The sequence below is a fragment of the Podarcis vaucheri genome (assembly GCF_965113315.1).
Source record: "Podarcis vaucheri genome assembly, chromosome: 3".
Taxonomy (NCBI): Eukaryota; Metazoa; Chordata; class Lepidosauria; order Squamata; family Lacertidae; genus Podarcis; species Podarcis vaucheri.
This window is the reverse complement of record NC_138761.1, coordinates 42,007,977-42,035,097: the sequence shown is the minus strand read 5'-3', so window position 1 is coordinate 42,035,097 and position 27,121 is coordinate 42,007,977. Positions and strand designations below refer to the sequence as shown.

The 27,121-nt window shown below is 40.4% G+C and overlaps 1 protein-coding gene across 9 annotated transcripts in view; it reads left to right on the top strand.

The window, feature by feature from the left end:
* The window catches only part of BIRC6 (baculoviral IAP repeat containing 6), a 142,530-nt gene that overhangs the window by 71,850 nt on the left and 43,559 nt on the right, over nucleotides 1–27,121 (top strand). For 8 of the 9 annotated variants that reach the window (XM_082216214.1, XM_082216212.1, XM_082216210.1 and 5 more), the window contains 17 exons: nucleotides 700–894; nucleotides 2,273–2,473; nucleotides 4,180–4,459; nucleotides 6,876–7,132; nucleotides 7,472–7,580; nucleotides 8,424–8,645; nucleotides 9,152–9,932; nucleotides 12,101–12,244; nucleotides 13,539–13,668; nucleotides 14,919–15,050; nucleotides 15,614–15,781; nucleotides 16,277–16,450; nucleotides 17,316–17,512; nucleotides 17,803–18,103; nucleotides 21,298–21,515; nucleotides 25,022–25,186; nucleotides 25,761–25,929. In XM_082216214.1, coding sequence (XP_082072340.1) covers nucleotides 700–894; nucleotides 2,273–2,473; nucleotides 4,180–4,459; nucleotides 6,876–7,132; nucleotides 7,472–7,580; nucleotides 8,424–8,645; nucleotides 9,152–9,932; nucleotides 12,101–12,244; nucleotides 13,539–13,668; nucleotides 14,919–15,050; nucleotides 15,614–15,781; nucleotides 16,277–16,450; nucleotides 17,316–17,512; nucleotides 17,803–18,103; nucleotides 21,298–21,515; nucleotides 25,022–25,186; nucleotides 25,761–25,929 — 3,843 coding nt within the window. The remainder of the gene's footprint in view (nucleotides 1–699; nucleotides 895–2,272; nucleotides 2,474–4,179; nucleotides 4,460–6,875; nucleotides 7,133–7,471; nucleotides 7,581–8,423; nucleotides 8,646–9,151; nucleotides 9,933–12,100; nucleotides 12,245–13,538; nucleotides 13,669–14,918; nucleotides 15,051–15,613; nucleotides 15,782–16,276; nucleotides 16,451–17,315; nucleotides 17,513–17,802; nucleotides 18,104–21,297; nucleotides 21,516–25,021; nucleotides 25,187–25,760; nucleotides 25,930–27,121) is intronic. The other variant, XM_082216209.1, reaches the window with a different exon arrangement.

Sequence of the window (27,121 nt, the reverse complement as noted above, 5' to 3'; positions counted from 1 at the left end):
CATGGCTGTTTGGAATCTGACTTACATCTGATTTTACACTTTACATATCAATACAAATTACATACATGGAATCTGATTTTACATATCAATATTGGCCTACAACTATGTGTAAACCACTGAGCCTCTTGGGCTTGCTGATCAGAAGGTCGGCGGTTTGCATCCCTGTGACGGAGTGAGCTCCCGTTGCTCTTTCCCAGCTGCTGCCAACCTTGCAGTTCTAAAGCATGCCAGTGCAAGTATATAAATAGGTACCGCTGCAGCGGGCAATTAAACGGCATTTCCGTGCACTCTGGCACTCATCACAGTCCTCCGTGCACCAGTAGCGGTTTAGTCATGCTGGCCACATGACCTGGAAAGCTGTCTGTGGACAAATGCCGGCTCCCTTGGCCTGAAAGCAAGATGAGCGCCGCAACCCCAGAGTCGCCTTTGACTGGACTTAACCGTCCAGAGGTCCTTTACTTTTACTTTACTTCACTTTGTGTGTGCACCACAATTGCTTAATTTCTAGGTTCTCAGTGAAACAATAGTAATTGCAATTGGAATTGTGTCTGAACTCCATCAATAACAACCAGTTAGAGGACCAAATTTGCAGTGTTGTGTCTTGCTTGTTTAAAAAGAGGGACTTGGGTTTTTGTTGTTGTTGTTGTTGTTTGCTTCATGTCATGCTGTAACCTTCATTAACTTTCTGTTTCATTATAGGAGGAGTTCAGCTTATTTGCAATAACATGGTGACAAGTACCAGAGCCATAGTAAACACAGCAAGAAGCATGGTTTCAACTATTATGAAATTTCTAGACTCAGGCCCTAGCAAGGCAACAGATAGTAGTTTGAAAGCAAGAGTGCTAGCTTCTGAACCTGATAATGCAGAAGGAATCCACAACTTTGCACCATTGGGTATGTTATGTGCCATTTTAAGACTGCCATGTTGAAGCCCCCTTAGTTTTTCAGTGACATTGCAGATGCTATAGTAATAATAACCTCTATTTCTGATTCAGGTGTTCCTGTTCTCCTGCAAATGTAGCCAAAATAGCACCATCCCCACACAAGGGGCAGGTATCAACAGATAACAGTACAGAAAAACTTCAGACTGAAAAAAACCTGGGTCATAGAAGAATCCAAACAATCCATTGGGATCATGGGATGTTAGTTAACTAAGAGGGGGAAAGCTACAATCCAGGCACTAGGAGAAAGCCCCTTTCCAGAGATTGGCTGGAAAAGGCAAATAAAGGCAGGAACATATAGATATAAAGGCATATAGAGAATCATCTCATTTTTTCAGGATAAGTCATTTCTTAGTTCACAGTGAAGCTATATATAAATATCCCTGTGGGTGCAGAAGTGAGAGCTCTCCTGAGAAATCTGTAGAGAAATTTTCAGATTTTATTGTAGCTGGAATCAGGCACAGCAGGGTCCACCCATCCTAGAATAAGAAGAAAAATCCCAAAGCATATCATAGAATATGAGTTGGAAAGCACCCCAACGGTCATCTAGTCAACTCCATGCAATGTAGGAATCTCAATTAAAGCACCCCTGATAGATGGTCATTCAACATCTGCTTAAAAAGAGATGAATGAGCACATCCAGTGGATAACCTGTTCAGGGAATGAGGTGGAGAGGAGAGGGACGGCAGGAAATGGGGCTGCTGGAGGCTTGCTCAGTGGCTATGGAATGCTGGCTGATGGTTGGGGAGAGAAAACCAAGGGGAAGATAACTGAAATGTTATGGGCTGAAGTCCTGAGCAGGATCACTCCACATTGCCGCATTTTGTTTTAAGTATTTTACTAGTAAATACGATATGCATATGGTTAATCGGGTGTAGAAGGTGGTATATTCTGAATCCCCAGCTGATTCAAATAGTAAATTTTTTATATATAATAGTGACTGAAATTTAAATTACTTATAAAAATATTATGTATAAGACCATTCATGAGAGTGCAGGCTTTCCATGTTTCTTGTATCATCTGCTTTTGGTTTGAAATAGTATAAGATTTTGGTCTGCTTTTTCCGGGGGGGGGGGGCGTGTTTCTGCAGCTTGTGTAAGAGAAATTTCCAGTTCTTTATAACTCTGTCTTGTGAGTACCATCCCCGGACTAGATTTGGGTTACTTTGTCGCGTCCGTATATTTGAGGGCTTTGTTTGAAGGAAATTCAGAGCGTTGTGGTTAGCCTCAAATAGTTTTAGATAACCTCAGTACGCAAGCTTGACACTTGTATGTTTCTGCCATCTCTCATTTTGAAATCATTCACACATTCGTGCCATTCGTTTGTTAAAGGTTCAATCACATCAAGCAGTCCTACAGCCCAGCCTGCCGAAGTGTTGCTACAAGCGACTCCACCCCACAGAAGAGCTCGGTCTGCTGCCTGGTCTTACATCTTTTTGCCTGAGGAAGCTTGGTGCGACCTTACAATTCATCTTCCAGCTGCAGTGTTGTTAAAAGAAATACACATTCAGCCTCATCTTGCATCTCTTGCAAGTAAGTATATTTTGAGAACACAATTTATCTTGTAGGATAAAGGGGGTGTTTTTAATTAAATATTTAATTATCAATTATTTCATTAAATAAGAATGCTGTCCACAAAGGCAATATTCACATGAGTCAAAACAGTTCACATCTTGGTTTAATAAATTTGTGTTGGCCGTATAACTACAGTTTGTGTTTTATGGAATCTTGAATCCAATATAGAATTCCTTGTTTTTGAAGCTTTTTGTCTAGATTTGAGAAAAGGCTAGTTGGTAAATATATCTGATACAATCACTTTGCTCTCTCTGTCCAATACTGTAACATATTGCTTTTTATAATTTTTAATATCAGTCTGCATCTCAGTCTCCCTTTCCTTTCCCTCCGCTAACCAATTATTCAGCATATCACACAGGCCTTATCCTTGTTGGTACAAAGCTTCATGCTAAGGGGGTACAATGTGCATAAGACCTCAATGAATGAATGCAGCAGTTGCAAAGAAAACGGCAAGTTGCATGTTGTACCAACTAGATGATCTTTTCGATACACTAGTTACCTTTGCAGTTTGGCTAAGACCTGTGCTGTAGTTTACTATAGAATGCTTGTGCCTTGTAGAAATGTTTTATTTAATGGGTGACTTGCTACTATTTGTTAAGCAGGATTGTTAAATGACATAAGAAAAGCCTTCCTGCATCAGACCAAAGGCCTGTCTCACCCAGCATCCTGCTTCCCACAGTGGGCAGCCAGATGCCCATGTAACGCCTACAAGCAGGACTTGTTGCTTGGCACGGGTATTCAGAGACATAGTTTCTCTGAACCTGGAGGTAGCATATAGCAAACTAGACACTTAACCCTTGATGCACAAATCTATGGACTGAGGATAAGGCTATTTCCCATTAAAAGCCATATAAATGGCAGTGAACTCCATAGATGTGCCATGAGAAGAAGTACTTCCTTCCATATGTTCTGACTATCCCACCTATCAGCTTTACTAGATAACATTGGATCATAGTCCTTTTGGTCTTCTTAGTCTTGGTGGTAGCTTTCCTGATCTGCAGTATACATTCTAGCTGAGCATCTGTTGACTGTAGTTTTGAATAATCCTCATGCTTTCTGGAGAGATTTGGCTTATTTATTTATTTATTTGACTTCTTGGTTTTTCCTTTCATCATTTTCACTAGCCCACTTCTTTTTTGTACTTCTTTTCTTTTGACGTTGGACTCCCTTGACAATTGCTCACTTAACCATTTGTTGAATTTGATAGCACTGTCGTCCCTGTTTCCAATCAGTTCAACACTAATGTTCACTTATGCTTGTGAAGATGATCTTAAAATCAGTATTCTTGCTCCACCTAGTGGTAACAGGCAAAAATTACAGCCTAGTACCACTGGGTGGAGCAAGAATGCCCATTTTATTTTTATTTTTTTAATAAAGAATGCCCATTTTAAAACAATCTCCTACATGCATTAAGAAATCTCTTTTACAGGTAAGAATCAAATGGTCTCTTTTGCACCAGGTCCTGGATGCCACTTCTTATTAAGTCCAGGGTTGCCTCTCTTCTGGTTATTTGACCAACTATTTAGGTAGTGCTAGTGTGTGCAGCATACATTGTTTTACGTGTTGAATAATTTTACTTTACATTTAAAAGTAATGAACTTGATGCCTTCAAATTTATAACACAAATCTAAGTAACTGTATGGTTTGCCTGCCTGTCTCTACAGCATGTCCTTCGTCAGTATCTGTTGAAATTAGTGCAGATGGGGTGAACATGTTACCTTTGTCTACGCCTGTTATCACAAGTGGTCTTACGTACATAAAAATACAGCTTGTAAAAGCTGAAGTTGCCTCCGCCGTTTGTCTTCGCCTTCACCGCCCACGAGATGCTAGTACGTTGGGACTATCTCAGATTAAATTACTTGGGCTCACTGCCTTTGGTAACACTTCATCTGCAACCGTCAACAATCCATTCCTTCCTTCTGAAGACCAGGTATCCAAAACAAGGTATGTATAATAACAACAACTTGTTTGTACCCTGCCCATCTTCCAGCATATATAAAAACATAATCAAACATTAAACCTTTTAAAAGCTTCCCTATACAGGGCTGCCTTCAGATGTTTCCTAAATGTTATATAATTACTCATCTCTTTAACATCTGATGGGAGGGCATTCCACAGGGTAGGTCCCACTACCGAGAAAGCCCTCTGTATGGTCAGTATCCTTGCGTTTCCTCCGTTATGCGCCAGGTTATGAGATGTCAGCAATGTTGTAGGCCAGAAACACATAGAAGCTACTTTCCGCTGCTTTGCAACTCCATAGATATCACTTGTGTTTTTCTTCGTTGCATTAAAACACCAACCTCTGCAAAATAATTTATGTAATATCTGTGCATATATATGTTTAAAATCAATTTCCTATTCAAAAAAGCAAAGCCTCTGCCTAGCACAGTCCTAAGAGGGAAACTGCATATGCATGGGAAATGCAGCAGGAAGCCCCAAGACAGTGGTAGGGAACACAAGGCTTCAACTTTTGTTCTGTGATGCGGTTTGTCCCCAACCACACCCACCTGTCCATTACCTGACATTGTGTGACCATTGGGCCAAACCCAAAAGGAAGGATTAGGAGTACACTCTAGGGAGCACACTCTAAAATGCTTGAATTAAGTATTAAGAGTATTGAATTAAGAGAGCCAGTGTGGTGTAGTGGTTAAGAGCGGTAGATTCATAATCTGGGGAACCGGGTTCGCGTCTCCGCTCCTCCACATGCAGCTGCTGGGTGACCTTGGGCCAGTCACACTTCTCTGAAGTCTCTCAGCCCCACTCACCTCACAGAGTGTTTGTTGTGGGGGAGGAAGGGAAAGGAGAATGTTAGCCGCTTTGCGACTCCTTCAGGTAGTGATAAAGTGGGATATCAAATCCAAGCTCCCCCTCCTTCTTCAGTAGGTTTTTAAAAACAAACAACAACAAAAGCAAAAATTGAACCCGGGGAGACTTAATCCCAAAGTGAAATAAAAAGGATCAGACTATAAAGTTGCCACAATCCTATCAGGGTACATTTATGTGGATTTCAACACCGTGCCAAGAAGCTTTACTAATTGAATAAATTTGCTCAGGATATACAACCTCAGTAATGGAAATCCTGTTCATGCTTTTAACCTGCAGGGGTGGAATTAATTGCTTTGGCTTCTTTGTCACCCTCCCCCCCCCAACCTGACTGCAAGTCTAGTGACTTCTGGTGGTTGGGTAAAGGAAGAACAAATCAGCTGGGTTTTACATTATAGGTGCATGCACACACACACACACACACACACACACATGAGTATGTGAGAGAAGAGAGGAAGAAAATGAAAGTTTACATATGCACAAAAGAAAGAAAAAGCCCCTTCCCCTTTGGGGCATCTTTGGGGGGGCAGAGGGAGGTAGGACACAGGCGTGTAGACAAATCCCAGCTGTTCTGTGGCATTGGGAAAGAAGGGGAAAAGGAAACTGCCATGGGGTTGGGGCAAAGAGCTAAACTTGGACGTATCCCCTTCATTGCCTAAGTGACGTGAGAACAGCTGCCACCCTTCCATCCTCAAGAAGGAAGGAGAGGCCCCCACCTTAAGTGCCCTGAGCCCGCCAGGTGGCTTCATTACCCCAGCACATCTGTTGAAGTGGCTCCATTACCATGCTGCCAGTGCAGCAGCAGGACCTCTTTGCCCACCCAGTGCATTACATTGGGGTTCTGGAGCAGGGAGGGTGGCCAATGGGCCCATTGGCCCCTCAGAGCATCTGGGCCACAGGCCACTGCCTCTCCTGGGGCCCTTCTGGTGCCAGGCCTGAGAGCATGGAACAGTTCATCAAGAGGTTCAGTACTATCTGTTGTAGACTGAATCATAACAAATCTTTTTTTAAAAAAATTGCAGTGTCTGTCAAAGAGTCTGCTTTTTGTAGACCTTGTCCAAAAAAGATTGTTCTATTGGGAGCTCAGACTTCTGGGTAAAATGGTGACCTCATGAGAAAGCAGTTTCTTTGTCTGCTTATTTCCAATACTCTCATTACTTGCACCTGTCTGTTACCTTGTCTGTACCACTGTTTCAAGGCCAAAGATGACCTTACAGTTTTCCACAGGGATCCTTCCATAAACATAGCATGGCCAGCAGATTCTAAGCTTGGAACCCAAAGCATTTTATCTTGCCATTTAAAAAAGTTGTTGCTATTCTCATTGTTTAAAAGAACATGATCAATCTGGGATAAAGTACTTTTCATTTTTCTCTTTTGGTCTGTTACTGGCTTACATGGAGTTAGTATGCTTTCTTGAATCCATGTTGTCATTTTCTGCATTGCAAAGCTTCTCCACTGTTAGCACTGAAGTTGAAAGTACCCTTCCTTCCATTTTTAAGCTTGTTTTAATTAAGTTTTGGTTTCTTTGCTTTCCCAGCATTGGTTGGTTAAGGTTGTTGCACCATTGCCTCACTCACATAAGTGATTTAGAAGGAATGATGGCAAGTGCCGCAGCACCCACTGCCAACCTCCTGCAGACGTGTGCTGCTCTACTGATGTCTCCATACTGTGGCATGCATTCTCCAAACATTGAGGCAGTGCTTGTAAAAATTGGACTTCAGTCTACCAGAATAGGCCTGAAACTGATAGACATTCTTTTAAGAAACTGTTCTGCATCAGGGAGTGATCCTACAGGTAAGAATGTGGCTGTTTCCTTTTTTAATAATCTGGTGACTTGATAAAGAGTCTTACAGCCTTTCCTTGTTTAGAGAAATGAATAACTGTATCAGAATAATGAAAAGCATTTAGTTTAGTAGTTTAAAAACAAGTGGTTTTAAAGTTCTCAACAGTGTAAGATAATTTGTTAAGTTGTCCAGCTACCTTTTTTTGTATCGATGATAATTATACTACTATTGTTAAGATAAAAGTTTAAGGTTTGTTTTATTATTCAATCCATTAAACAACACTTTGTTAGCTAGTGAATCTCATGTTCCTCAAGACATTAACAAATCTATTTTTCTCTTATGTGAGAAGATTTGAATAGCCCCTTGCTTTTTGGGAGATTAAATGGCCTGTCATCTGACTCTACCATTGACATCCTCTATCAGCTTGGGACTACTCAGGACCCTGGAACGAAAGATAGGTAAACAATGTGCATTGTCTCTAATACACACAAGCACACACACACAAAATGTGGGGATCATGGATTGCAGAGATGATTACAGTGATGCCCTTAAAGGGACCACAAATGCAGATCTGGGTAATCTGGACATTACCAGTTTGTAGGCATGTCAGTGGAGACTGGTAAAAAGTGTTTGAAAGGAGGGGCAGTGCTAGCGGCCTGATGTTTTCCTTGTGTATGGGATAAAGCATACAACTAAATTCCACAACACTAGTATTATATATACACGCCGTAGAGGGACATATGTGTGTAAATCTTTGAGAGTGCAAGGTAGCCAACCAACAGAAGCCAGAGCAAGCTGCCTTTTAGATGTGTGTGAGGTTGCAATAGCTTTTTTCAGACTTAACCCATTCCTGGACTCCTTTTCCCCTTGCACAGGCTTCTGTTTATAGTTTGAGGGGAAGTGAAATGGTCATACAAGACAGAATATTTGATATTTGCAAATACTCCCCCTGTTAATGCTATAAGTCAAGCCATTGACAAATTATTTGCAGTTAATTTAGGCACATCTACCTTAGAAAAATGCCTATGCTAATGACTTGCAGTTGCCATGTCTGTTAATCAGACCCCCTGGGAAAATACTGAATTGTCAGTGTCACCTGAAATTTGTTAAAATACTGCCCATTTGATCTTAGACTGACATGTTGGAATTATTTTTAGTTTGTCTGCTGGTTGATATTCAGTATGGACACCTACCATTCATTTCATTTTCTCTCTATTCCATAGCACATTATTCCTTGTACCTTGAGCCTGTGTAATGTGTGACTAAGTTTAACCTTGAAATTATGTGTGTCCATTTTCTAGAATTCAAGCCCTATTGAAGTGGGTCAGTGATTCGGCAAGAGTAGCTGCTATGAAAAAAAGTGGCCGAATTAACTATATCTGTCCAAACAGCTCTACAAGAGAGTATGGTCTTCTGATGCCATCTCCTTCCCATTTGCACTGTGTAGCAGCAATTTTATGGCACAGCTATGAATTGCTTGTAGAGTACGACTTGCCAGCATTGCTGAACAGAGAGCTCTTTGAGTAAGTAGCTTAACTAAACACCTGCGCTATCTCCAAACTATATTTCTTTCTAAAACCTTTAAGCCTTAGTCCTACAGAGCAATAGTGAGCCACATTTTTTTTATTTGTGCTTAAGAAACCAGTGCATGGTTATATACTACTAACATGATGCAAGACTTTCTTCTTCAAAAATAGATTCTACAAAGGAAATCAGATCTACTGACTATCACTTTTCACCTTCCTTCTTTTTGTATGAGATGTTTTAAGTGACTTTGACAGCTCATTTCATACATTTCTTGTATTGGAAGTTTTAAATTGGGGATGGGGAGCAGTTTTAGTTGGTGAGCTATATATAAGGCTCATCATTCTGGACTATTGGCCATGCTGCTGGGGCCGATGGGAGTTAGAGACCGACAATATCTGCTTCTGTCTGCCATATGGAACAGGGTGATATTTAGGATTCTTTTTTGTTAACTAGGAGGATTGAGTGCGTGTTATGTTCTAATTAGTTTCCCCTTCTTCCTTAGGTCTCTCTTTAATTGGTCCATGTCTCTTCCCTGCAATATGGTTTTGAAGAAAGCTGTTGACAGTCTGCTTTGTTCAATGTGCCACATTCACCCAAACTATTTTTCCTTACTCATGGGCTGGATGGGTATTACTCCTCCCCCTGTGCAGTTGCAACACAGACTGTCTATGACAGATGACAGCAAAAAGCAGGACCTTAGTTCATCTTTAACAGATGACTCTAAAAATGCACAAGCACCTCTTGCACTAACAGAGTCTCACCTGGCCACCCTCGCTGCCTCGTCTCAGTCTCCTGAAGCTATTAAACAGCTGTTGGACTCAGGTTTGCCCTCTCTTCTTGTAAGAAGCCTTGCGAGTTTCTGCTTTAACCATACCTCTGCCTACGACTGCAACACTCAGTCAACGGACAGTTCCCAAGACAGGCTCAGAAGACACCACGTCCCGCAGCACTTTAACAAGATGCCCATCACAGCCGACTTAGTTGCTCCTGTTCTCAGGTTTTTGACAGAAGTTGGAAACAGCAACCTTATGAAGGACTGGCTGGGCGGCTCTGAAGTCAACCCACTGTGGACAGCACTTTTGTTTCTCCTTTGCCATTCTGGTGCTACTTCTGGTGGACATGGTGGGGTGACTCAGCAGACTAGTGCTAGGTCAACTTTACTTTCTTCAGCTTCTGGAACAGGACTGACGACTCAGCAAAGGACCGCAGTTGAAAATGCCACAGTTGCATTCTTCTTGCAGTGCATCTCTTGCCATCCTAATAACCAGAGGTTGATGGCTCAGGTAATAAACAAATTCACATGTTGAGTAGTTGATATTTATTAAAAGATCAGTTTAGCTGGATTTGAAGGACTGGCTGAGTATGTGGGGGCTGAGACTTCCCTTGGGGATCCAGACCTCCTTTTGTGTTTTGCCTATGATAAGAGCAGAGTCTTTAGGGTGTGTTGCAGAACAGACTAGATTCCTTTTCAAAATAAAGCTACTGGATTTGCTGGGGTTTATATGCCATTGCTGCTGGATAATGTGCGATGCTGCCCCCATCAAAAATCTGCAACTCTTTCACGCCACAACCCCAGAAAAAGTTAAAACATAGCCGTTGATGTAATGTTCAGACATTATAATCATCATGCCAAGGGTTGCTGTAATAGATGACTATAACATGGAAGTCCCTTGCAATATGGATTCCCCCCAGCACACAGAGCTTCCATGATAGCAGCAATTTCTGATGCCATTGCGGAGATAGTTTCCTCGTGAGCCTGTTTGTTATTACATGCAAATGAGGAAATACCTCATTTTGCTTGGTGAGTGCGGTCAATGCAAGACCTGACACCCAGTCTTTTATTTGGTGGCCCCCACAGTTTGGAATCATTTCACTTCAGAGATTCACTGGCATTCTGAAGGTGATGCAATGCATTCCTGATCAGGCAGACACTGGAAGGGATTTTAATGTTTAAACTCTATTCTAATTATAGTGGGGGGTCATTCTTGTATTTTGTAAGCTGCCCACAACTTAGTCAATACAAATGTTATTTTCTTCGTTATCCTACTTGCTTCACTATTAGCCAAATGGTTAAGGGTCCATTTGACAATGTTGCCTGTGAGCCATTCTTTATAGGTGATATCAGGTGGTGGAGAAGGATGATTCCTCATCATCTTCTCTGCCAGTATCCCCCTTTTTCCTGATATACATAAAAAAAAAGATGCAGACCGGAGGGGAATGGTTTGCAAAGTTGAAGTGTGCCTCAGAATTGTCTCACTGCACCACTTGCAGGGCACGCAACTTTGTTTTTTGTCTGGCTGTTTGCTGTCTTGTACAAAATTTGGAATGAAATCCAGAGTCGTCGTCTAGGGCTTGCTTCATTTTGCACAGTATAGCAGCCAGGCAAGAAGAAGCATGAATAATATCACATTGGTCTTTTAAGTCCAGTGGGCTGAGGATGTGAAATGAAGAGAGTGCATTCTTTGGGGCTCTCTGACTCATTCTGACTTGGAACACTCTGCTTACTCCCTTCCATGCACTCTTGAGTCAAGGATGAATGACTATGGACTCTGGGGCAGCAGATGATGCCCCTCCATGGCCGCCAGTTGTTAAACCCCATATTAAGGCATGTATGTAAAGTCGTACCTTGGAAGTTGAATGGAATCGGTTCCAGAAGTCCTTCGACTTCCAAAACGTTTGGAAACCAAAGTGCAGCTTCTGATTGGCTGCAGGAACCTCCTGCAGCCAATCAGAAGCTATGGAAGCCCCATTGGACGTTTGGTTTCCAAAAGAATGTTTGCAAACCGGAACAATCACTTCCACATTTGCAGCGTTCGGGAGCCAAAACGTCTGAGTTCCAGGGCGCTCGGATTCCAAGGTACAACTGTACAAATAAATTGGTTCTTGGTCTTTGTAACATAAAAACCTGTTTGCTGCCCCCCCCCCAAGTGTTTCATTTAAATACTTAGTGTCATTTTAGCAGCTGTAGAAGCCCTGTGAGCTTTAAGACAAATGGAGGGGGAAGTTGTTTTGCCAGTTAATAAGAGCACAAGTATTGTTCACTGTGAGGAGACCCTGAGCTTACAGGGTTAAACAGCCCAGTGTATGCGTTCCACCTACTGTGGAGGGACCCTGCGGCATTTCCAGGGTCTATCAGAGCGAGCGCATATTTGTCCCCGCCCAGACTGGCTACTGACATAGGGCCACACAAATCTGCATCCACCAGCTCAAAAGGTCTGGTGGTCTCCCTTTCAGACCTTGGGTAGGTGCATGTTTTCATCTTTGCGTGCTTACATGCCCTGCAATCAAGAAATTTAGCACATGACTTCATTTTGCACCCCTCAGTGCACTCTGGGATCTTCTTCACGTAACCCCACGGCATGTGACCCATTTGTCTGTGCCAAAGATGCTGGCATTCACATGTTCTGATATTCTAATAAACAAACAAATGATTCCTTCCCTCCCTTCTTAGGTTCTCTGTGAACTCTTCCACTCCTCTCCTCAAAGAAGCAACCTCCCAACATCAGGAAATATTTCAGGATTCATTAGAAGGCTGTTTTTGCAGTTGATGCTAGAGGATGAAAAAGTCACAATGTTCCTTCAGTCACCTTGTCCAGTAAGTTACTTCTCTCTGCGCCCCCACCTAGGACTGGAACATTCTGTATGTAACTAGATATTGGATGCTTTTCGATGATTTGATATCATTCCCCCCGGTGGGGGTTGGTGTCAAAACATGTGCAGTGTTTTTCAGCCCCAAAGACGTAGACAGTGATGCACTTTTTAAAAAATAATATCTTTTTATAATAGTAGGTTGATGTTGATTATAATGAAAATAACCCTGGAATGATTTTCTTCTTTTTAGTCTGGTGTATTGTATGTGTGTATGCTTTTTGCTTTATTAGAAATTCTGTGCTATAAGCATTTTTAACAGAAGCACTGGTTATTTTTAAAAAATTAGTGGGAAGTAATTTGAAAACCTTACTACTATGTGTCTGCATATGTGTCAGTTACCAAGAATGATTCATAGGCCTACAGCAGAAGGTGTTTGAATATTTGAAAGAAACACTACAAGGAGACTCTTGGTTACCCAGCTCCTCATGAGGCCAAAATGCTAATGTCTTTTAACATTAGCTGTAGCTCAGTTACTGATTTTAATTCTGTTTTAATTACTTGACCTATTTGGCCCGGTGGCTACTGTGAGGCCATCCTTCTAGCTTGTTTCTTTTTCAGCGGGCAGATCCTGATGCCACCTTCTCACTTTCAGATAAACAGTCCTTCAACTGTAGTACAAAAATACAGGTTTCTTGGAAGTATCCGTTCAAAATAAAGTATTTGAATAATATCGCAATGAAAATTATTTTGTAGTTGACAGCAAAAAAAACTTTTCTAAGCTGTTAAAATCACCCTGAATCTCACATCCTATAAAGTACAGTCATACCTCAGGTTAAATGTGCTTCAGGTTGAACGTTTTCAGGTTACGCTCCACGGCGACCTGGAAGTAATGGAACGCGTTACTTCTGGGCTTCGCCGCTTGTGCATGCGCAGACGCTCAAAATGATGTCATGTATGGAAGCGGCGAATCGCGGCATGTGCAGACGCGGGTTGCGTTTGCTTCAGGATGCGAACAGGGCTCCGGAACGGATCCCATTCGCATCCAGAGGTACCACTATATTGCAATAAAAGCTATTTTGGGTGGCAGGCAGCTAAGATTTACTTGGAATAGACCCATTGAAATGGCTGGCCCTAACTTTGTCATATTTTTAATTTCAGTGGGTCTACTCTAAGAAACCTTACTGGAGTGCCACCCTATATCTCTGACAGCGAGAAATGTTTATGTATAGCATCTTGAAACTTATATTTATGTTTTATTTCTAAATGCTTGATAAAATTTTATGTTTTCTGTCTTCTAGTTGTACAAAGGTAGAATTAATGCAACCAGCCATGTAATTCAGCATCCAATGTATGGGGCAGGACACAAGTTCCGCACTCTTCTTTTACCAGTCTCAACAACACTGGCAGAGGTTCTTGATCGAGTGTCAGGCAAGTTGCTTATTATTCTTAATTTTTTTAATGTACTTTTTGTTGTATTTAATGAAATTTTAGACCTAGATTTCAACCATACCAATGAAAATAAGTTTCATACACTTTACTTATTATCTGTTAGATGTCTTCTACTTGACCCTTTCTTCAGTCCAAAGCGCAGGGGGATTTCATATCAGAAATAATTAAAACAGTCATCTAAAATAAGTGAACGTAAAATTGTTACGTTACATTAACACACAACTGAGCAGCAGCAAAAATGCCAATCAACTCTCCTGGGATGAAACAAATTACAAACCAAAAGCCTGAGTAAACAAAAACATTTTGATTTGATATTTAACTATATATGTAGGGGCAGAAAATGAATATAGTTGATGGGGTTGAAACATTGTCTAAATGTATGCCCCATGTTGGGCAAAAGTTTCCTGCATTTCAGGGGGGTTGGAACAGATGACCCTTGCGGTCCCTTCCAACTCTACCATTCTATGATTCAACTCATGAGTCTGTCAGCGAAAGCCCTATGCAAGGACTTCCGCTGGCAGAACAGGGCTGTCCCCCTTGTGCTGCCCTGCAACCCCTGAAAAACCCTGGAGCAGCACTTGGGGGAGAAGCGGGATAATTCAATCTGGCAAGCTCAAATGCTTACCCTAGCATGATGTTGAATTCCTTATTTTATATTTTTAAAATTATATTCCATTTTTCACAACAATAAAACGTGCAGTATACAAACTGTAGTAAAACTTTCAATTGAAATCCTCAGTGATTTACAATCTCTTTAAAAATTAAAATGTAAAACATCCGAGATGCATTCAGGGAGGAAATACCTTAGGCTGCAATGCTATACCCATTTATTTGGGAGCAGACCTCCAATGCTGATGATTGATGTTGCTGCAATTGTTAGATCAGATTGTTCAGATCACACCAGCCCACCTTGCTCCTCTCATGCATGTTCACACCCCACTTTGCCTTCACACGTGTAGATCCTAGTGCATGTAGATATTGGACAAATGTGCAGACAACACAGAACAGTTTAAAGTGCATTTGACACTCCTCTCCATACATATGCTCCAGTGCACACAATATGTGAATGTCAGGCCATTGTAGGGCGTATTGGTACACTCCATATATCCCAAGACACATATGGATTGAACAATTCATAGGAACATTTTGGGGGCATTCAGTGCTTGAAGCCATGAGAGAAGCGAAAACCAGATAACATTTCTTCATATACAGTAATCTTTATTTTTCAGATACCCCAAGCATAACCGCAAAATTAATCAGTGAACAAAAAGAAGATAAGGAGAAAAAGAACTATGAAGAAAAAGAAAAAGTTAAAGCAGAAAATGGGTTTCAGGACAATTACAGTGTTGTTGTTGCCTCTGGTATGTTTTTCCTTGTTCAGCTTTGATGTAAAATTATCAGGTGTGCTTGGGATGGGGTGGAGAAAGGGGCTGAGAGCACACCACAATGTAGTCATTGTTGCTCAGTTCAAAACAGCAACAAATTAAATACAAGTACTCCCAAGTTTGTTTAAAAATATATAATGTCAGTTCCTTTGTACTCCTTGGCCAACACAGTGGAATGCAGGAGTAAACACACTGAAATAAAGATTATAGTATTTGTTAAAGAATTGGAACTGAATTGAATAGGACACTGGGTGTGACACTTAGCTATGGAAGGTTCCACATGTTTCTGCATTGGTTTTAAAGGTTTCTAAATCCTCGCACCAGCTCCCATGCATACAGCAATCTCTGCCGCCCAGGTAGAATTGCCTTGGCATGCAAGCAGTGCATTCATAGGTCTGCCACACAGGTTAAAAGTTCTTCAAACATGAGGTGGTGCCATGCGGAGTGATTTGTGGGCATTTCTCATGCAGTTAGAATCTCATTTATTCAAGCTGTGTTGTTAAATATGCCTTTAGAACGCTACTTCATTTCTGTTACAGGTTTGAAATCTCAGTCGAAAAGGGCTGTATCCTCCACCCCCCCTCGCCCACCCTCAAGACGAGGGAGAGTGATGGCAGATAAAGTAGGCAACTCCTCCACTGGAGGCGACACGTCCAGCAAAACTATTAGTGTTCCTGTTTTTCACCTGTACCATAAACTGCTACCAGGTAATGTTCCATATTTTCTGATAAAGCATATTTTCCAGCATTCTGAGGCATATAAAGTCCTGGATCTATCCATTCACCCAAATGGTGGCATTATAAATAGTTTTTGTTCTGTCTTTGTTTTATATTGCCGGTTAGGATTCCGTATTATGTAAGCTGCTGGTATGCGGTTGTTGTCCAGGAGGTTATCCTATATGCATCTTAAAGTAAACAAACAAATGAAGGCAGTATTGAAGCATCTAAATATTTATCCAGACGAATAATGTGTTTGCTTTATAATCCAGAAGTTTCTCAAAATTAGCTGAGAATCTGAGGAAAGAGTCCAAAGTCTAAGCATTGCCAATACTCTAAGAAATAAAAATGTGAAAGCTTGAAATGACAAAAGCTCGTCACACCAAAACCATGGTTTGCATTAAGCACAGTTGAGCATTCAAATCATCATTTGAAACCTACAAACCATTATTTAAAGTTGTTTGTTAACTAGTTAATGTTCTGTAGGTCAGCCACTGCCGCCCGAGATGACCCTTGCCCAGCTTCTGACTCTGCTGTATGACCGCAAACTCCCTCAAGGATACCGATCCATAGACTTGGCAGTTAAGCTGGGCTCCAAGGTGATCTCAGATCCAAGCCTTTCAAAAACAGACTCGTTCAAGCGCCTCCACACTGAAAAAGGTATCCATTGAATTATCTGTTTTCATCATGTTTTCCTAACTTCTCATTCCGCTCTTTCTCCTCTGCAGTCAGCCTAGTTAACCAACACCTCTCATCCACATGAACTCTGGGAATCGCCAAGTGGCTCTTCTCTACCTTTGGTGCCCTGCTAAGAACTCCTCTTCCCCCTTCTTTTCTCTGCTTAAGATTTTGACCCCTTCAGTGCTAAAATTGAAGCCATCTGCTCTGGTGTCTCTGGCTCTCTCTTCCGCCTCTCCCTCCTCTTGCACCTCCTTCTACCCTTTCTGCCTTCTCTCCTGTCACATTTGATGAAATCGCAAGCTTGTTATTCTCATCTAACCCCTGCACATGCTCCTTTGATACTGCCCCTTTCTGACTTCTGGTTACCATCTCCCCTGTTTTTACCCATCCTCTCCTCCACATTATCAGCCCCTCTGCTTTTTCGCTCCTTCCCTTCAGTGTGTAAGCATGCCTCTCTCTCTTTCCTCTGTCATACCTGTTCTTTGTGCAATATACATAGATGACATTGTATTAAAAACCTTTATTTATAGATATTATAATTCATATGGGCAAAGTATTCTAGAGTCACCCATATATTTTGCCCACTGATTCTTTTGTTCAAAAGTCACTTCATTTTTTGCCTACTTCTTCAGAGATGGATAACTGCTATTTAACTGAAAGAGGAGCCACATACCCCTACCCTAAAAATAGAATAAACTGTGCAAGCTTTTTTTTCCAGATTGCTTTAGCCTGTGTTCCAAAATTACTTGGGTATTCCAGATTAACAGTGTCTATGCAAGGGCCTTTTATTTAATAATATAATTTCACTGAACAATTGCCTTTTTTAAAATCTGTGTGTATATAGAACATGCAGATTTGTTGGGGCCTTGCACTGAAGATGAAGCAGTCACACCAGGTGAAGAGTGCATGGATGCTGTGCTGGATGAATCCTTTCTTGAAGTGTGTCCCATTCAGTCTCCATTGCAAGTTTTTGCTGGTATGGGTGGCCTGGCCCTCATCGCAGAAAGGCTTCCTATGCTTTACCCAGATGTAATTCAGCAAGTAAGTCAAATCCTTACTACTTGTATTTTGCCTTCCTTTAATAAGTAGAGAAGTTCTTACTTGTGTTTTATAACTGAATATGCTGTAGACCTGTTCACAGTCTGCATAATGCTACGGTTTTCATTTCTGATAGCAGTTGGGAAATCTTTGATTTTAGTTTACGTTGGTGTAATTTCATTATCCTAACTGAATTAGTCTAGGGACTTTCTAATGTCGTTATTTGCATCAGAAAGTGTTCTTAAGTAGCTGCCTCAGAGGATAGTATTAAGCATCTTCTTTTCTTTCTGAAGGTGAGTGCTCCAGTGGTTACATCCACTACCCAGGAGAAGCAGAAGGACAGTGATCAGTTTGAATGGGTTACCATTGAACAATCGGGAGAGCTGGTTTATGAAGCCCCAGAAACAATTGCTGCAGAACCTCCACCAATCAAATCAACAGTTCAAACTATGTCTCCCATACCTGCTCATTCTTTGGCTGCTTTTGGATTATTTCTTCGCCTCCCAGGCTATGCTGAGGTGCTACTTAAAGAGAGGAAACATGCCCAGTGCCTGCTTAGATTGGTGTTGGGAGTTACAGATGATGGTGAAGGAAGTATGTACTGTAACTACTAAATATATTTGGGGACTAATGCTAAAGATTTCTCTTGACTGTACAAGTTTACAAGTATTTGAAAGAGATAAAACTGGCTTTTGTGAAATTCCATATCTCTTCTGGCTTTGGAACAAAAGTATATGAGAGTCAAAATCGGTCCTGAAGTGCAGATTTGTTGTTCTTGTTTTAACCTTCATTGCCCAGAAAAATTGGTCAGAGCTAATAGAATTTTATTTTATTTTTTAACAGGGCCTCTAATGGAAACTTGATTAAGAGCAATAACTGTTCAACTTAATTTCAGGAAATCTCTGTCCTTTCATGTTAAATAAACCAGATTTTGATGGCCTTGTAAAGTTAAAATATCTAGACATTGGCCTAGTTTTTTATCTGACGCTTATTTCTGCTCTCGTTTGGATCCATCCAAATGTAGACAGGTTGTCGTAAGTAATAAGAAAGGGCAAAATAATCTTAACTGGCACCTTGATTTTCTGCTTTTGCTTCCCTTTCCCTAGGTTTGTGTTGCAACTTTTATTATGTTATGCACAGGGTGGGAGACAATATGAACCAAGGTTACCAGAAAGTTTCTGTGTAGATATTCCCTCCAATTGGTGTGCGAAAACATACTTGATTATAAATCACCTATTTCCCTCGCTTCTTGACCACTGTCATTCTGCTTGTTGCTTATCTCCTCCTTTCATACAGTCTGAAAATGTTGATGCTCATTGTAATTCCAAACTTTTTCTGTTTCTGTTTTCTCACTGATTGTTCTGATGCACTGTCTCTAATGGCAATGGTCTCGTACTTCATTTCCTCCACATAGCAGTATTTTCTCTGTATTTTCATTAGTTGGTTGTGTGTATTTAGAGATGTGTGATAGTTTTAGTAGACTGCAGCTACAGCAGAGAAACCCTGAGTTTCAACACATTAACACTTTACTGTCTGATAAAAAGAGCTGTAGAAGTTAATACTCATGAGTACCATCAAAGTACTCAAAGTATCAAAGCATTTCAAATGCTTCACATAGGATATGTTGTTTTCATTTCATACTAGAGACACGCTACTAATTTATTTGTTGAAAGCTGTTGCCTCACTTTTCCACTGAAGTGTAGTCAAGACTGCTTGCATAATGAAAAATCAATTAAAATAACAATACAACATACAAAACATTCACAACTAAAGGCAGAGGCTACCAAATAAAGCACATAAATAAGGCAGGAAGAGGCGGGGAACTAGCATGCCAGACGCATTTAAGAAAAAGATGTTTGTGCAGTGGTGAAAAGCTGCCAGGAAGGTGGTGCAGCCTGCTTGGCAAACAGTTACAGTGTCTTGATGCAACTACAGAAAAATACCTTTTCCTTCTTCCCAACCAAATGCAATTCAGTTGTTGGTATGGCCACAGAGAATAGTCTCTGTAGAAGAACTTAATTAGCGTAGAACTTCCCTTATATATCCCAAGTCATAGAGGGCTTGAAAGGTTGTTAACCAGAACTTTAAATTGGGTCCAGAAATAAGCTGAAAGGCCGTGAAGTTGCTCTGAAGAAGTAACATGCTTCTGATGTTGGGACCCCCAGTCAACAACGTGGCGTTAGCATTCCAGGCCAGCTGAGGTTTCCAGACTGCTTTTAAAGACAGCCTCATATAGTGCACTGCAGTAATCCATCAGGTTATGCTGTAACTAAGCCCCAGCCAGATCCAGGAGTAGCCCCAAGCTGCAAACTTAGATCACACCATTCTGACCAATATAAACGTTGCTAGATTCATACATTTAAAGAAAAATAGATTAGCATCAGTGCTGCAGAAAAATAAAATATCCAAAATTCAAATGGTAAAACCCAGCGCAGCTATAATGTTTTGCAAACTTGTTATTGTAGCAAAGAGAACACTAGAGCCTGAGGCGCATGTTCTACCATCCCTTTTAGTGTTGTGTTGTAGCATTATTGATGCTAACAATTGTTGCATTTTAACCGGCCTTAGCAAACTAATTTCAAACATTGCTGTAAAGCTACCGTAAATTTATTGTAAATCCTAAAACAGGTGTCATGACATGCCATAGTTCATTCCTGTAGGAGAAAAGGAACATCTGAGCCTGCCATTTGTTTCATGTCTCTTAACAGTGGTAAAGAGGTGGAGAAATGTTTCATATAGACTGGGACTTAATGGCAGAACAGTTTCAAGCAAATGTTTAATCAGGTGGCGTGTTCTGGGATTTCTCATATCTAATCTGTACGCCTGGACTTAAAGAACATTGATATTCCCACATTACAAAATGTTCCTCATGCAGTTTTGCAACACTTCACAGTAATGTCATATTAGATGTGGAGCAAATTTTGTGTAATAGGGCTAAATGTAGATTCAGAAAAAATGGCAATGCTGTTTAATTTTTTGTTAATCTATGTCTACAAGAATCTAGCTTCCTGCACTGAGGAATTCTTTCATGCAGAAGCACTCTAAAATCTCTAACACATATTATCCACATGATAATCCTATGCAAAGTGAGCAACACTTAGTCCAACCATGTTTCATGAAGGCTAAGGACTAAGTTTTGGGACGCAGGTGGTGCTGTGGGTAAAAGTCTCAGCGCCTAGGGCTTGCCGATCGAAAGGTCGGCGGTTCGAATCCCTGCAGCGGGGTGCGCTCCCGTCGTTTGGTCCCAGCGCCTGCCAACCTAGCAGTTCGAAAGCACCTCCGGGTGCAAGTAGATAAATAGGGACCGCTTACCAGCGGGAAGGTAAACGGCGTTCCGTGTGCGGCTCTGGCTCGCCAGAGCAGCGATGTCACGCTGGCCACGTGACCCGGGCAGCGCTGGCCCACGGCCTCTTGAGTGAGATGGGCGCACAACCCTAGAGTCTGGCAAGACTGGCCCGTACGGGCAGGGGTACCTTTACCTTTACCTTTACCTAAGGACTAAGTTTACTAAGCCCAGTAGAGTCCAGCCTTGTTATTTACCAGATACCTTCCTTCCTTGTGCCACTTTCAAGAAAATTAATATTACGTTCTATACCTACTTCATAATGACAGTATGATCGCATTTTCCTATTTCTGTCCTTCTCCAGTTCCCTCAGTCACTCACAGTTGTTTAGAAATAACAAACAAGAAATAGTATTTTAAAACTTAATAAAATACCTATAATATGCTTTAAGCTTAATGCCGTGTGCTGACAGAAATGTTAACACTTGTTTTCTCTCTCCATCTAGGTCATATTCTGCAGTCTCCTTCCGCTAATGTGCTTCCAACCCTTCCGTTTCATGTGCTGCGCAGCTTGTTCAGCACCACACCTTTGACTACTGATGATGGAGTACTCCTCAGGCGAATGGCATTAGAAATTGGGGCAATACATCTTATCCTTGCCTGTCTGTCTGCTCTTAGCCACCATGCTCCAAGAGTCCCCAATTCTAGTTCTAACCAGACGGAGGTCAGTTTTGCTTCAGAATAATAGGATCAGAAATATAAAGATGGGATTTGGAGGGGGGGTTAAGCCAACTTATCCTTTCCTCCATGTATTCAGAATAATGGTCAAATCTGTACTTGCTTCCATAGAGGTAAAATGTTTAACTTTTGATTCAATTGTTATGATGTCATACTAGGAAGTGGCATGTCTATAGCTGACATATTGAAACATGACAGTATCTAATATCAAAGAGGTGGTTAATATTTATGGTCAGAAATGGTTTCTCCAAACCATAAGTTGTTTACAAAGAATACCTGTTACCCTTACAGCAAAGCAACTTAGCTTGTGGGTATTCCTTGATACATCTTTGTCATCAGAAGTCCAAGTGTGGCTAGGAGTGCCTTTCATCTGTTTTGTCGGGTTCGCCAGCTACGACTGTTCCTGTACAGGGATAGGAAGAACGCTGTAGTCCATGTGCTGATAACCTTGCAGCTAAACTGCTGTAATGTGCTCTGTGCGGAACTGCCCTCTGGCCTGGTTTGGAAGCTCCAGCAAGTGCAGGAGGCAAGATTTCTGATGAGGGCATCTGGCCAACAATATGTGACACCATAGTTAAAGCATCTGTCGGGTTTGAGGTTCTTGTGTTAATCTACAGATTCCCGAACAACTTAGTCCTGCATAATTCAGGAACTGCCTGAACCCTTGCATTCCAGCTCAGTCACTGAGATAATATGTTGGAGTCTTGTTGGTCGTACCCCAAGTTGGTGATGCTCATTTGACAACAACAGGGAGCCAAACTTTGAGGGTCATTGGCTCAGTCTTGTGGGGAGTACTCTACTGATAAGGATTCAGCAGGTTTCTTCTGTTCCAACTTTTAAACACCTGCTGAAAACTTTTCTGTTCCATTAGGTTTACGCAGACAATTAAGAATACATCTTTACGCAATAGTCATTTGAGTTCTGATTTTAACTTTTTATGTGGCTTTTATTGTATAGGTTTTACATACAGTTGTTGTGAACTGTATTTTATTTATTAATTAGCAGCATATACATATTTTTATAAATAAACTGCTGGAGATCTGACTTGTAACATGTGCCAGGGTTTGATCATCCACCACATTATTCCAGTCTTTCTCCCTAATACGTATAAACAGTATGAACACAGGGTTTAAATGACTGCTTCCACAGCACAAAATGGATTTTGTGGGGAGGCCATATTAAAGTGCTTTTTGAAAAGGATTATAATATATATCTAGCAAGAGACTAGAGTAGTTTTAATTAGCTTCACAGACCACATTTTGGAAATAATAATAATAATAATAATAATAATAATAATAATAATAATAATAATTTTTATTTATACCCCGCCCTCCCCAGCCAAGGCCGGGCTCAGGTTAGGGTTCCTGATGTATGCAGCATGCCACTATGCAGTCATAGACCACAAAAACTCACAATAGGAGATACTGTTTGTGGCTCCTTAGAACAAACTTATTTGGACTGATTGTAGTTTTTTAAAGTGTAGCCAAAGCTGGCATCTAGTCAACTAGTTCCAGGCCACTGAACATGCTACAAAATCCATAATGCCTAAGCAAGCTTCATCTACAAATATTGCAGCCACACCGATCTTCTCTTTACATTGGACAAATAACCTTCATTAGAGAGATTTAAGGAATTTGGAACAGGCATTTCAGGACATGGTAGATGACTTGACCATATACAGTGACAAGGAATACAATGAGAGTTGTGATAAGGTTCAAAGAACCTGCTGAGAATGCTTCCTGCTGACAGCTTCATTTGGCAAAATGATCCTCTAGTGAGAACACTACTGTGGAAAGTGATTGCTGTATCATCTTTTCTATGCTGTGTGATTCTTCTGGGCCATTAAACAAAACAAGTGTTATTTTAAATAATAAGCAATGCTCTGATGTCCATAGAGGTAACCTTACATGTCTAAGTGCATTAGAAAATCAAGTTGCTTATGTTCCAGTAAGACCTAGGAGATTTAAAGTCCATAAGATCCCATTAAAGTTGAAGCATAGACATCCTTATGTAAGACACTTTATTGTTGTATTGCAACCTGAACATTGTCTTATAAGATTACTATCTGAGAGCAATTAAAATTGTCAGTAGGTGGGGGAATTGCTGCATAACGTACACAATAGTGTGTCAGTCACCAGGTAGTTTTGATATTCTGAGTAATTACATTGTTCTGTGCTCAAGTCGGTAACATCTTTTTGTTTTTGTGTTTTATATAATAATTTTTATTAATTTTCAATTACAGTCCAATAATGGCCTCATTATAACAATACCAATATATAATACAATTATTAATACCAATCATTCAAATACCGAATTATATAATTTATATTAAGTGGCCTCCTGCGTGCTAGATTTGATGGTTTGGTGATTTTCTTTATTTTTGCATTCCAAAATCTTATTAATTTTAATTACACTCCAGTCATAATAATAATTCCTTATACAACACCCGCAATATTCAACTTCTATTCATGTTGACACATTAAATGATTTATAAAACTACAGGTGAAGAACTCAAACAATATCCTTGTTCTTCCAATGTGTGGCAATTATTCTGTCCGTGGTGTTTCTTCCTGTCCTTGTAAGATGTTATGTCTTCCTTTCCCCCAGTTGTTGCTGTTATCCGTCATGCCTTGGGCGGAGCTGATATCCCATTGTTGTTCCAGAAATTTCTCTTATCGCTCCATCCCGTGCTTTAACAACAGTTGCAAAAGTCACTCTGTCCCAAATAACCTGTTGTCACCATTTTTCCTCTCAGCCTGGGAAGAAGAGCGGTCTTGAACTGCAGATGACTTAATAAAGAACCTTATCAGTTCCTTGGCAGTTCAAAGACTTTTTTCATCCTTTCTTCCAGCTGAAGATAATATGAGCAATTATACTTCCAATTAAATTAAATTCCAAGTTCTCTTAGTGTTATTCAGTTCACTTTGTAAATAATAAAGGATGGAGAAGAATCAGCTCTTAAGTTTCCATTGTAAACCTTTTGCAAAATAAAGTTTCCCTCCCTTTTTCCTTTTTTTTTTTTTACACACACAGTTCCACTTGATATTATATTCCACGTTTATAATCCAATTTCTTCCATCCTCGCTTTTACAAATATAATTTGAACTAACATTCAGGGGAGGGTTACTGAATCATAAATGTAGAGAAGAAAACTTTAAATGAAGAAACCATGGGCTTCCTCCCCCGCCCCCCCGTCTTTTGCACTGAATGAAGTCTTATCTCAAATTCAAACCTTAAAGTCTTTGCAGTTGGTTTCTTCCGCAGTTTGTGATCTCATCTCTTCTAGCATCCTATAGCATAGATCCTGGGGATGAAAGCCACTTACCAAAGCTGCTTAGAATCCATGGTTAAGAGGGACTTTTAACAACCCATGCTCAAAGAATCAGAATAAAGAGAATCTAGCGTTTATTAGGTTATTATTTGGCTTCTGATTCCTGAATATGAAATGAAGTGATTCTAAATAGTAGGGTGATTTATTTTTCTTTTTACTAGCCACAGGTGTCAAGCACACATAACAGTGCAACCACAGAAGAACAGCAGCTTTACTGGGCTAAGGGCACTGGGTTTGGAACTGGTTCTACTGCTTCTGGATGGGATGTGGAACAAGCTTTAACTAAACAAAGACTGGAAGAAGAACACGTCACGTGTCTCTTACAGGTACTGGAGAACAACACAACATTCATGCATTGCCCCAAAATACCATTTGGTTTCTTACGTGTATTGGCTGATAAGTTGTGCTTTAGTGCATTTTCCACTTGCATGGTCAAAAGACCCTGTCTGCAAGTCAGAAAACCTTGTGTCTAACTCTTGGGCATGCAACTCAGCTTCATTATTCCTCTCTTCCTTTCAGACTTTATGTTGCATAATGAACCTTTTAAAACACTTGGATGTTCGAAAAATATTATTTGCAGCACATTTGTAGCTCCTCCCTTCTTTGGGAAGAGGGAATGAAATTGACATTTTTTAAGGTGGTGGTTGTAATGGGAGTTCTTAAATTCCCCATTAAAATTGCTGTTTTAAAATCATAAAGAATTCTGAACTTTTTTGTTCTAAATATATATTTTTTGTCTGCCTAGTAATAAAAAGTTTATAATACTGGATTTCTTATTCATCAGATATATCACATACTCAGTTTAATAAGCGTCTAATTGTTATCTTTCAGCTCACGTTCTATATGACTTGTTCTACTATTATTAATCTAATTTTGACTCAATGTTTTTAAACTGCTCAGGTTTTGGCTAGCTACATAAATCCTGCAGGCAGCACATCAAATGGAGATGTCCAGTCCAGCCACGAAAGTAGAGGACATAACAGCAATGCCCTTCCGTCAGTTCTGCTAGAACTACTTAGTCAATCATGTCTTATTCCAGCAATGTCATCTTATCTCCGCAATGATTCAGGTAATGTACTGCTCTTTGTTTTTAAAAGCAGCACGTTCTAGTCTGGTAAATACATTTCAGGTTTTTATAAAAGTTGCTTTAGATGTCAAATTCAAATGTAGCATTTGAAGTTTGGGTAATGTGTGAGAAATTAGTGGCTTGAAGCTGAACATAATTAGTCTAGAAGCAAGTAGAAGTGCAGTTTGGCTGCGAGGTATTTTGTGTTGGCGGTGCATATTTCCCACTTCTTATTCCTATTTTCTTATGTAAATGTGTACTATTTAACTTTCATGTCCACTGTCTATATGCAAGTACTGCAGTGATAAACACTAGAAGCTTCCACAAACACTATACAATGCTATCTTTTGGCAGTAGGACTCAGAATTGTTGCAGGTTGAGGGTCTGTCAGCATATTATGTCTCATTCCAATGTCAGCAGTTCCGAAATATATATAGTTCCTCTTCCTGTTGGGTGTGTGCATCCTTGCTTTCTGCAAAGCTGCTTCTGTTGACCTTTGAAGCTCTTGCTGAAGTGCAATTAAGCATGAGGAATTTGTCAAAAGTGGAAATAGGACTTGCCCTGTGTGCACATTAAAGCACTTTAGTGTAGGGTTTTTGAATTAGTTGAATTCTGTTTGTTCGGCCATAAGGAAAGATCCCAGCCCTATCTGAGCACAATTTGATAATCCTACAACTGCTGAACTAAGGTTCGAATTCAGTGTAGTGCTATAGCAAATATTCTGTCAGTGCAAGGATTTCTTCCTGTGCAATGGAACTTTCTCTCCCTGTCCTCTCCCTGAATGAAACCTAAATCGGTTCTCTCAGCCTTGTGGAGCAGATTTGTGGATAGCACAGAGGGAGTTGAGAGAAAGTCCCATTGCATAGACTTGCACAATTATTTAGTTGAATACCACTTGACTTACACTCTACTGCTTTTTCTTCATGATGAAAGTTACTGTGATTTGAAGTTTAATTTCATTAATAAGGCTCTTGCAAGTTTTTTTTTTGTCATTGCCCAAATGCTTTGTCAGGTTCACTGACCTTTTAAAATTAATTCTTGTATGTTGCATGAGTACGCACTATACTTCCCATATGATCTTTCCAGAGTACTCGGTAGTATATTTTGCCAGCAGTTTCTGTAGCTAGCTCCTTAGCAATACGCATTTCCTATTACAAAAAAATGTTTTTTATATCTACATTCTATATCAATATTA